Below are 12,604 nucleotides of genomic sequence, written 5' to 3'. Positions count from 1 at the left end.
GGTTGAGATACTTTTGGTTTGGGAGGAAAAAAGAAAAAGGTTAAGATTTTTGCGGTTTCACACTGAATTCTTGACTTCTGGTCTGGGATGGAAGTTTCTAGGGGTCCCTGGTGAATAATTTTGTTGCAGTTTTTGTTATGCAAAAAGAAAGAATGAGTGGATATAAGTAAGTTCACAAAATTACTTATTTTGGAAATACTATGTAAGTTGTTTTTTCCCCCCCAGATTTTAATAATAAAAGCAACTGATAATGAGTTTCAAACGGGCTTCCAGTATTCTTTTTTTATCTATAAAAGCTTTTAAACCAAAATATACTTATTTTATAGGAATGGAACATGCCATTATTGAATTAATTGTTATGGAGACTTAAACATAACTAAGATTAATTCTGAAAATTTTGAAACTGTGCTTTAAAGTTTTTATAAATGTTCTTACATGTAAATGGGCAGTCTTCTTTATATGGATGGGAGCCAATAGCCATTGTTACACATACACACACACGAACAAGATTTCCTTGGCATGATATTCTCACAAAAGTGAAAACTTTAATTGTGTTAAACAGGAAGGAAATGAGTCATTGTCCAAATTTTCATAATATGCCGTAGTTCAGTATTTATTTGAGTGAACTTCCTTTTATCTGGAGATAAAAGGACAACGCGGAAAATATTCAAAATGCCTGTATTTCTAACAGGTTGTAGCCACCGGAGTATGTAAAAATTCAATGCTCAGTTCTGTATTAAAATATTAAATATGTGATTTTGTTAATAGGATTGTTGAATCATTGAATGCAATGAACTTCTTAAGATTATAAAACAGCTGTATTAACTATAGCAATTTCAGATCTTAGATCAATGTTATTGTTTGTGTTTATTTTCTTTACATTCATAGTCTTGTCTCCATAATCATAGATGTTAGTTAAGTAATACAATACATACATTTTTAAAAGATGCAGTTCTAGTAGTACTGGAATTTGATGAGTGGAAAAGTTGATTAGCACCATGGTTTGTGGACTTAAGACCACAGCTTATTTCTAAAAACTTTAAGAAGATCTTGTTACACTCAACAGATTACACTCAACCGATTTATTTATTTCTTAGATTTTTATCCCACCCTTAATTAATTCGTGAATAACTCAAGGCAGCAAACATAGATATTACTCCTTCCTGTTCTGAGAGAGAGTAATTGGCCCAAAGTCAACCCATCCAGCTTTCATTCCTACAGTAGAACTAAAACACTCCTGGTTTTTGGGCCAGCACATTAACCACTATACCAAATTGTTTGTCTGGCCATCCCACCATGATTACAAGGGGTTTTAGCTTTTTCTTTTTTAAAATGGTTTTAAATTTAAATAATTTTTTGGTAGGCTTCAACTGATTTTGGGATTTTGTTGTTTTGTCCGTGTTAGTTGCTTAGATGCATAACACGGGAATAGGCAGAATACACATTTTTAAATAAATAAATTTCTTGGGCTGCTAGGCCTACAGGAAAGTAGAAAAGGTTGAGAACATACTGTACAATGAGAAGTCTGCTAACATAACATTTGATTCCAGTTTTTCCAGACACTTGAGGAGTTCTAAAATTGGGAAAGTTAACTTTTCTATAATGTAAATGAAGATAAATCAAAGGTTCCAACATTTATTTAAGTGAACCAATAAAACCGCTAGTGATATTTTTTTTAACATCTTCTAAAATGTTTAAATGATGTGACATAACCTTAGTTTTTAAGACAGTAAAAAAGAAGAGTGCCTAGAAAATAGTGTATACATCTGGCCTGTCATGTTTCCTCTCGTGTTTTGGAAAGTGAGTCATATTGCATCCAAATTAAATGTTTATTTTTCTTAACTTTGCCTGGATAAGAATGCCTTCTGTCTGACAAAATCTGTGTTGATAGCCTGTATTTATGAAAAGGGGTTGACAAAAGCAAATATAGCAAAATGAGCTAGCAAAATACAGTAGCAATTTAACAAGCATTGGCTTACTCAAAATATGGTTGTCTTCATTCCCATAATATGTGAAGCTCATTAAAGTCACTTTCTGTATATCAAACTGAAGTGCAAAAAAAGATGGTGTACAGTGAAGGAATTAATAAAGACACTTCTTTAGTACTGTATTTTCATCTTTAAATATTGCTGAGCATGTGCCAACAAATACAAAATAAAGTCTTTTGATGAGATTTGTTTTGTAACTTACTTTAAAATTCGGTACAAATTCAAGGAAATGGCACAAAACTGATATTATTTCCAAAAGAAGCAGGGGGATTAGATTTGATCTTTTGAGAGGAATATAGAAGCAAGCCAGATACTGTATTGGGTTGATCATCATCTCTGATGCAACTTCATATATAGAGAAATCCATAATTGAATTACATGGTAAAAAACACAGAATACTCAAAATGAATGATACTCATTGATCCATTCTGACATCATTACTCTTTTAGTAGTTGCCCCAAAGGGTAGGTGGGGAAAATAGAGAAAGAAAATAGATGAATAACCTATTCTGTGGCTGAAGATGGACTTGTCTTTCCTTTAGGATTGTCCATTTCCGACATAGCTATTCTAAAGTGAGGAAGGAGGCTGAAACTTCTGTTTTTATCTAGCTACTTTGGGCTCATCATTTCCTAGATGTGGGAAGATCTGGTGAGAGGATACACATTATAATCATCATTAAGTTGCTAATGAATTTAACATACTGGTCACAAAATTCATTTCTTTCTAAGGTAATTGTTATAGCTTCCAGTGATTAGATTCTTTAACTTTCTGGAGTTGTGGAGTGTTTCAATCTAAGGAAGCTGGTTATTAGATCTTCAAGTTTAGATAAGACAACTATTGGTAGCTGGATCCAGATCCATTTTGATGAGAATCCTGGGACAAAAATGGTTGTGAATTGTACCAAGCTTTTCAAACTTTTAAGCCTGTAATAAGATAAAGCTTAAGAAAGTATTTTCAGTGAAAACAGCGTGACATATTTGGGGCATTGTATTGTTTCTTTCTTTTGAAAAGCTAGAGAGTATATAGGTAACTTTTATGGAACTGTAAATTTGAAGGGAAATGCTTAATCTTCTACTGACTCAAGGAATATTCAAGGATAGGAGAATGGCTCTTAAAGTCCAGTATTAAAAAAGAAAAAATGGAAAAGAATCGTATCGGGGAAAATTTGAGCAAGGAAATTATTTTTCTGTTTAATGCACGAGATTAACTTTAAGTGCTAAATATTTAAGCCAGAAAGATTATGTTGCAGAAGTTACATATAAAAAAGAAAATTTGACATAGTGCTAAGGTGCTGGCCTAGAAACCAGAAGATTCTGAATTCTAGTCCTGCCTTAGGCATGAAAGTCAGCTGAGTGCCTTTGGGCCAGTCACACCTTCTCAACCCAACTCATCTCACAGGGTGGTGGTTGTGGGGAAAATATGAAGAGGAAGGAGCATTTTCTATGTTTGCCACCTTGAGTTACTTTTCAAATCATAAAGACGAAATAAAAAGTAAGTAGGTAAATTAAAAAAAAATCACTCCTTGCTCCCAAATCACTATAGAGATTTTGGCAAGCACCTACTATATGTGTGGAACTATTGATTTACTAAACATATCCATGGAAAGCAATGTTTTTCAAAGAATAACTGTTTCAAAGAATAACTGTTTTCTACTCTAACCCTGTTTCATATTTGTGTTGTAAGATACATTAGCATCTGATGTTTTTTGAACTTCATAGTGTTTCTTTGGAAACAATTCAGAAGCATCTATTAATTATTATTAAGACTGATAGGGGTTTGACTGGAGCCTATGAATTGGACAATATTGCCTTGATCTTGTGCCTGTTTTACTTGTTCATTTGCTTCTGAAGATGTTTTGGGAGTTTATAAAGCTAATGATTTGGGATTATAATGCCTATCTCAAGGAATATATTTCTCTCTGCCACCCTGCTTTAGATTCTTCAGACCAGGTATGCTCCCCCCAATGAAATAAGATATGTAGATACTAGAGACGTACAGAGTTTTAGGTAAAATAAGCAGGCATTGATGGATTATTTTCAGGTTGTGTTTTTTGTTGTTTTTATGATTACATGTTGCCCAGGATAGTCAAGGGATAAAAGCTAGTTCATTCATGTCTTTCTCTTGTGAAATTTATAGTCTTTTTAATTAAAATACTAAATTTAATATACATAACATTGTAGAGTAATTAAGATAGGTATAGGAAGGGAGTAGGAAGGAAGGAGCTATAAGCAACTGAAATAATAGTTCTTGTATTATTATTTAAATGACTCTGGATGAAGTTGGTAAAATTGGGATAATCTGCAACAGAATACATTTGAAATACAATTTTCCATGTACAGAAGTCAGCGTGGGAACAATAGTGAATTCTTATTGATTCTGAGACTGACTCATCATAAAAGGCTATTGGATACTAATATTATTGCAAATGGTTACAGATTTAATTTCCCTCTCATCTCCTGACTGAAGCTGCATGAAGGAAGGAAGAAAGTACTTTCCATATACACTGTTGTAACCATGCAACATTCACAGTGGAAAAAATACACTTTGTTCTATGTCTTACTTTCTTTTTCACATAGTTCTAGCTGATTTAACTTGGATAAGGGAGCTGTTTTGATTCCCCAAGTGGGGTTTAGTGGGGTTTTTCTTCTTTCTTTCTGAAAACACTTGAATACTTGAGATACAATAGTAGTCAACATGAATTGAATAGAAAGAAAATGCAACGAACAGCCTGTTTCTAAGAGTAATTAAACCTTTGGATCTCTTTCCCAGTTTATGTTTTTCTACTGACTTGCATATGCTGTGGTTTCTAGGCAGATGTAGCAATTTAAGGAAACTAATATGTTTGTTAACTCATAAGTTATTGAAAATTGTATGGGATACAATAGAGTTTCTTCCTGCTCAGTTTCTTACTTACTCCAGGAAACTCTTACTTATGACTCAGTGCTGTTTTGGAAAGTTTCTCCTTCTATTGGCTCCTTTCAATGGCACTTGAATGGTAATCTTTGTCCAATCATATATTAGGCATATTATCTAAGTTTGAATTGAAAGAACTGTCCTGTTTGAGCAAGAATTGTTGCTTGATATAATTAATGATGGTGGTCATTGGATAGAGCAACAGATAAGATACTATAGTATATACATTTCTGCGACAGATTCATTTTATAATGGTTTTTGATACAGATAAACATACATAATCATATACATACCACTGAAAATCACATTGTTTCAGTTAGTTGGCTTTATAAATCAGTAAATTAAAATTAAATAATAAAATAATCTTTATGTTGCTTGATATATAGTTTAATATTAAGTATAAAAGGAAATAAAGTTTCAGCTGTATGAGAAACAGATAGTTGCATGTCCAGAAAGGTTTTTCCTAGTTCCTTGTTCTCCTGTCTTATATTTTGAGAGAGGGAGCTTTTGGGGATATGAGACAAATCCCTATTGAAATATTAAGAATCCTCTTATCACTAGAGATCCTTGTTTTCTTGATTGCAGGATATGCCATTGTGAAAAGATCTGGGAGGAATAATTTCAGAAGGAAATAAAATTTGAGATATTTAGTACTCTCCAACTTGATTTAATTACTTATTAGATTCCACCACCACCCCCAACTTATCTCTAGAAGTTCAAGACAATATTTCCTTTTCCCATTTTCTTTGCACAGCAATAGAGAAAACAATCTGGACTACCATTACATGACAGCAATAGTGTGGCTACTGTAAATACAGGAACTAATGCTGCCATTTCATACTGCTTGCTTCCCAAGTAGTAAAACTATGAAGCATAATTTTATAATACAATGAAGTAAAATATGCTAAATTGCTGCACTTGGTTTAAAACAAGTTTTCATTAGTTTAGATTTATTATTCCTTAAAAAAGTTCTAGGATTGTAGCTGTAGTAACTATTCCTATTTTCTGTAAGATTGATTAGTTTTCAGGAGAATATTTCTGCCAGTTCAGGAAATTAGAGCAGTGACATATAAAGAGAGAGTGGTATAAAGAGAGAAATCATGCATACTTTCTTACACATTATTTGAGTGTACTTAATTGTGAATTAGAGTGCTTCATGGTCTTTAGGATTAAAGATAGGGTGGAAGTTTTCTGCTTCAGAAAATAAATGGTACTTTTCATTTAGCAGTTAATCATAATTAGTAGTCTTCATTTCTTCAGAGTGGAATCTTTAATGTTAGATAATGGAATATAAGTAGACCTAATTTGCATGTTCAGGATTATGAAAATGATGCCTGCATCTTTTTGCCAAAATATGATTTTGTCTCTTTCTGCGTGTGTGGTAATTCCATGTGATAAAGCATATGTACGGATAAGTTATTATTGATTGGAAACATAATAATATTTTTTTGGACAGAAAGTTGCCAGGATTTGCTATTGGGGTATGATTATGTCAAGTTTATGAGCACCTTGTGTCCCTCAAATTGAGGCTCATTCAGACAATCTGTTTTAATGTTTAATGTTGTGTCCCTCAAAGAAAAACAAATGCTTTTTTGCCACTAAATTTAGCTCACTGTTACAATAAAAGAGTTTAATTTCAAAGTATTTCCATGACCATTTGATCTCAATTTGGCACCTTCAGATAGGACTGCAATGCACAGAAATCTGAGCCAATACCTTGTGAGAGCTGTAATCCAAACATATCTGGAAGGTTCCAGTTTGTAAAGTTTAGTGTATGTGTCAACCTGTATAATCTGAAAAGTCCAAGATAGATTTGGACAATAACTTGGGTGTGCTGGCCATTAAGAAATGAATGAGGTATCAGGTTATATAGCACATTGCATTGCATAGATTGACAAAACGTCATTCATAATAGTCTTTGGGTGTATTGCTTTATATTCAGAATCAAGTAAATATTAACTATAGTTTAATTTGGATGAAAGACCACTTGTGAGATGTCTCTGAATACTCCTACTGTTTGGCACTTTTAAACTTTATCAGCTCAAAAGGTCTGAGAAAATACAAGGCTTCGTGCTATTGGACTAAAAGAAAGTTTAGAAGTGAGAAGAATGGGCAGTATCAAAGTGCGGTGAAGAATGATATCTGGCAGTTATGTGTGTCTATACAAGTATTTCTTATTGCCATTTGTTCAGCCATAGTTTGAAGTTACAATGGCACTGGATGAAGTGAACTTAGAAGTAACATTCAGGATATAGCCATTGTAATACTTCCATGGTCACATGATCAAGTTCAGCCCACTCACATTTATGGCTGGTATTGACTACAGGGATGCTTCAGCTCCTTCCACCTGCCTGTCTTTCCCCCCCCCCATGCCTGCCCTTTTGGATGCTCTGCATAGATGCATTTTCTATGGTGGTGGCCCAGGGCCCTCAGAAATCTCAGCCAGCTGCTACCACCCACACCTCTACTTCAGTTCCACTTCAGTTCCAGTTCTCTGCTTCAAGCCCTCACACTTAGCCACCCCATGCCATAGCACAAAGCCCCAGCTGCCCCCCAGCTCTGCAGGCTCTGCTGTGCCCAGAGATAAATGATTAACCTTTAGCTTTCTCAACTTTCTAGAACAGAAGACTCCAAACTTGACAACTTTAAAACTAGTGGATTTCCACTCCCAGAATTCCTCAGCTAGCTAATTCTGGGAGTGGAAGTCCACAAGTCTTAAAAGTTGCTAAGTTGGAGACCCCTGTTCTAGAATAATTATACTAATATCATGGCATTTTAGCTAAGGTTTGTTGAAGAAGCCAAAAGGATTGGGGTTTACGTATAGCACCAAACAAGAAACTATGGTTTGTAAATGACAGAATTGGTTTTATACGTATGCTATTCCAATGCTAGACAAATGAAATGAGTGCTCAAATATGTATTTGGTTACTTAGGTAACCAGTATAGAATTGGTGAACTTTGTCACATAGCAATTAATCCTGTAGAGAATTTAGGACTGGGTTTAATGGATCAATTGACAGCTAAGGTTTCAAGGTTACTGGATGGTTAATTAGAATAGAAGGACTTAATGAAGTTTGTTACTATTTACTGAAACAAGTTATGCAAGATGCTTGACATCAAATCTTCCTTTTCATCTTCTTCTAATTCCTTACTAACAATATATTACTAATGATATACATTGATTCCTCTTCTATGATCAGAGCACTGAACTGATGGAACAACTCCATATATAAACTGGTTCAAGGCATATTGGTGTTTTAGAAAACTTTTAAATTTAATATGAGGTATGGTTTCTACGGTGTATTTTATAGATTAGCATCATCTGCCAATCAGTCCATTGTGGCTTAGATAACAAATTATGATTAATGAAATAATAGATAGGCATACTGTGTAAACATAACCACAGAATATAAGTAAACAAAGATGTTTGACATTTGATTAAAAATGATTCTAAGATACTCTTGTGTTTGTGATGTTTGTTCACACGTTGAAATGACTTCCATGGGTCATATATCAAACATTTTACTTCCACAATCCTATGCTCTTTCTAGTAGTAGTCAAGGGTTTTGGGGTTTTTTTTTTTGAGGTTTTTTTTTTAATGAAAAAGTGAAATTCTTTAATAATTGGATCCTGGAAAAAGAACTTTTGCCAGTTGAGCAATCCTATTAGTAAAGATTGCCATCTAAAGCAGAGAATCATGTTTAAAAATAATACTGAGTAATAATAAAAGGCATTGCTTAACTTATTAATATTTATTGCATTTTTATGCAAATTCATGGAAATACCAAAAGTGAAGATATGTGGGTGTGTTTATGTATTCATTATTATTTATTACTTTGCAATCACTACTTGATTAAACTGTTTATGCCTCAGTTTTATATCCTGCTGTCTGGGTTGAAATGCTGTCTGAACAATTTACAAAATAAAAACAAAACAAAATCTGTCTGCCTCAAAAGTTATAAGGTAAATTAGACTTTAAATAATTCTCCCCAAAGAAGGAAAATAAATCAGGGGAAGAGAAAAGCAAAGAGCACCTAGAGAATGAATTTAGCTTAGGGCTTCTCACGCATTACGATTTTGTTGAATATATTGAAGCTTGGAATGGGCTAATTAGTTCCCCAAAGTTACCGTTGTGATGAGAGTTGGCAAGGAAAGGAATCAGTGCTCAGTTCTTCTTGTAAGGATCTACTGAAGCTCCCCACTGGGTGCAGAGGTGGGGTTTTCTTTTTTTGGCACTGAGCTTCATTTCTAGCATTGCTGTTCCAGCCCAGAATCTTTCCCACATAGGCTTTTCTTATAGCTGTCATCCAAAACCATAAGCAAAAGATGATTGTTTCATCTGGATGAAGAAATGTTTAATTGTTATTCAGATGTTATTACCATCAGATGTCGATGAAGCACAGCTGTCATTGTCCCTGTCTGCTCACTGATCCATTTAGAAGTGATGAGAGTTTGGAATTCAGCAGTATTATTACCTAAATGTTGGTTGTGGGTTCTCCACCCCTGTGCTAAACATCAGACTGCCTTCTCTTATGTATGCTTCTTAATTGTTCATTAAGAGCATTATTTTCCATTTTGGATAGAAAATAGATGCCTGGTGTCCCCTAGACTTGAAATCATAAAATGTATGAGCTGGAAAGTACTATAAGTCATATAGTTTAACCATCTGCTGTAGGAATCCACTGAATCCACTTATTTTGGCCACACCATATGGGGGAATTCACCAGAGAAAGCAATTGTGTTGGGAAGACTTAGAGGTAAAAGGAAACCAGGCCATCAAAGAACATGATGGCTGGACACTATCAAATCTGACACCATAGAACAACTCAAAAAAGTAAGGAAACCAGGCCATCAAAGAACATGATGGCTGGACACTATCAAATCTGACACCATAGAACAACTCAAAAAAGTAGTGTGTTGGTTCAGTTCCAAGGCACTAGAGACAAAATGGAGGCTGGAGGCTGATTGGAAAGAGGGTCCATTTATTGATGATGCAGAGCCATCAAGCACATGGTTCTGGTGCAGCTGTCTACATGGAGTTGAGAATGAGGGGTTTTTATGCCTTCTTTTGGGCTTTGCACTTGAGCTTCCTGTTCCTGTGCAAGAAAATGTATTATATTGGCTGTTGTAGGGGTCATGGCTGGCTCTATAGGTTGTCTGAGCTCCCAGGTTTGGCTGAAGTTTGAACTGCTGAAATGATGCAATGAATGCTTGTGTTAGGCAATTCCTGTTGTGGCTGGAGGCTAATCCTACGTTTGTTGGATCTTGGGTGAGGGTATTTGCTTATGAATAGAGCTACCAAGATCTCAGTAAGCTCTTTATCTCTTAAGTGCTGACATCTGTGGGCTATTAAGAAAGGTGGGGGCTGCTTTCTCCCTCTAAAAAAGACATGTTTTTCAATTTCTCATCCAGGGAAATAATATACTGCTTTTTTAAATATTTCTCAAAATAATTCATTCCTCTAAGAGAGGGGTGGGTGCTAACTTTCTACAAGTGCAAGATTGGAAGATCAGCCCTTAAAATTGCCAAGAATCGTACACAACTGAATGGATAACATAATCATCAACATCATGGCCATTTAAAAACCTGTTAGTGAGGGTGGATCTACTACTGATATACTTAACAGCTCTTGCTATCATTAAATTCCTCTTAATATTCAGGCCAAATTTCTTTTAATTTGAACCCACTAGTCTTTGACCTCCTTTCAGTTCCAACATAGGACAGATCAGCTCCTACCAGCGCATTATGACCTTTTCGATATTTGTAGATAAATATCATATATTTTCTTAAACTTTTCTTATTGGATTATGGTTTCTGTCATTTGCAACACAATAATGTGATTATTGTGTGTTAGTTGGGGATGAACTAAACTGCTGCACACATTAAGGCACCAGTGTGCGAAGGATGGCTCTATAGGACAGGATCCTCTCCATTCTACTGCTGTGAAATTCCCTGCCTAGAGGCATGCCTTAAAATCCCACCTGTTGTCTCTTAAATGGCATGTTGAGACAGTTCACATTAGCATTTGGATGTGCATAATGGTTCTCTGGTGATTTATGTTTGTTAGTTGATGTTTTTATGGTTTACTGATTTTTTTAAAATGAGCTAATGTATTAAAATTAATGAATAATTTGGCCATTCAATTCTTCAGTTCTGCCTGGACAGTCTGGAGAGAGGGTTGATGCATATAGATTAGAGCAGTATAATCCCAAGGCAAGCAAATGGAAGCTTGTTATTCTGCAGCATTCTTGGTCTTGTGATTGAAAACCCACAGGCTAATTCCTGCTTTTATTTCTAAATTCCTTAAGCAATTAAAGGAAAAGGGAATTTTAAGAACTAGTTAAAAAGAATGTTGACTTTGTGTCTTAATATAACGGATAATGTCAGAATGAGTTTGATTTTCCAAGCACATTTTGAAATAAACAATATTAATCTTAAACTTCTGTTTGATAAAAGTAAAAGGAGTGAACCAAAGCAAAGAAGAAACAGAAATCTAACAAATGATTTCAGTGTTTTGTTTCAGCAGAGAGGGAAATCTGACTCTGATATCACATTTTTGGGATATCAATCCCAAAAATTAATCCTAAGAAGAGGTGAGACATCCAGGTATTTCTAAATGTTATCCTCTATCTTTGTGGAAGGTAATTAAGGGAATTATCTCTCTGGGAGCAAATTAAGAGGACTTTCTGACTGCCTCTTAAGAGCTTCAGGGTTTGAAGCATTTTAGCCCAGTAAAACACAGGAATTTGATAGCTCTTTCTTAGTAATTAGTTTGTATGAGCTCTCCACAAATTATCGGTCTTCAGAATTTGCTTCTCTTGAAAAGATTAACAGTTTGTTTTTGAGAACTCTTAAGAAATTTTTTTGGTCAGGAGGTACAGAAAATCTGTTCTGTTTATGAACACTAGTTTACATTCTGATAGAGACATATATTATCCTTGAATTATGAGAGTCATAGCTTGAAAATCATATTCTAAAATGTTGCCTCATGTCTCCATATTCACATGAACCTGTTTTTTTTTTCTTGATATCTTTTCCTGGAAGAAAATTTTTGACTGGAATGCTATTGCATAAAACTGAGAACGAATATTTAAATTTCTTAACTGTTATTTTCTAGATGAACACAGAGATGTACAAAAGAAAACCTTCACCAAGTGGATAAATACTCGTTTTTTGAAGGTAAGGATGGCTCACAACGGCTATTTTTGAATCTATAGTCTTTCAGATGTATTGAACTTCCGTGTGAGAGCATCAGGTTGAAAAACGCTAGCTTAAGTTATGTTCAGTGAAACATAGCGTCTTCCGTTATGTGTTGGATTAAAATATGTTCCAATTCTAGATCCCCAGCAATATTTGTTTTACTCTTTCCCTATTTCTCTCCTTGAAGGGCTTTGTATTTGCTGCAACCTAATTGTGCTAATCACCCTTTAAAATGGCAATTTTCTTTGCCACCGAGTTCCTTCTTTCCCTGCTCAGCTCCAGTTTGCAGGATTTGGTTAATGCATAACTTCTTGAAAATACCTTTCATTCTAAAGGGCCCAGTAATAGACTGTGTACTTTATATGTTTCTTGAAAGCTGCCTGTGTTAGCAGAACCTTCTCCAGAGATTCTGACCTTTCTGGAAACAAATGTTTGATTCATTGTCTTTTAAAAGCCGTATACAGAAATTCTACTGTCCTTTTCAGAGCACTATGGCATTGTCA

At 34.7% G+C, this 12,604-nt stretch overlaps 1 protein-coding gene across 7 annotated transcripts in view; it reads left to right on the top strand.

The window, feature by feature from the left end:
- The window catches only part of UTRN (utrophin), a 353,724-nt gene that overhangs the window by 40,764 nt on the left and 300,356 nt on the right, over positions 1–12,604 (top strand). For all 7 annotated transcript variants that reach the window (XM_087939884.1, XM_087939867.1, XM_087939871.1 and 4 more), the window contains exon 3: positions 12,019–12,080. In XM_087939884.1, the coding sequence (XP_087796010.1) occupies positions 12,019–12,080 (62 nt within the window). The remainder of the gene's footprint in view (positions 1–12,018; positions 12,081–12,604) is intronic.

This window comes from Pseudonaja textilis, chromosome 1 (genome assembly GCF_049901715.1).
Source record: "Pseudonaja textilis isolate UNSWEBS1 chromosome 1, rPseTex1.2, whole genome shotgun sequence".
Taxonomy (NCBI): Eukaryota; Metazoa; Chordata; class Lepidosauria; order Squamata; family Elapidae; genus Pseudonaja; species Pseudonaja textilis.
This window is presented reverse-complemented; position numbering and strand designations above follow the sequence as displayed.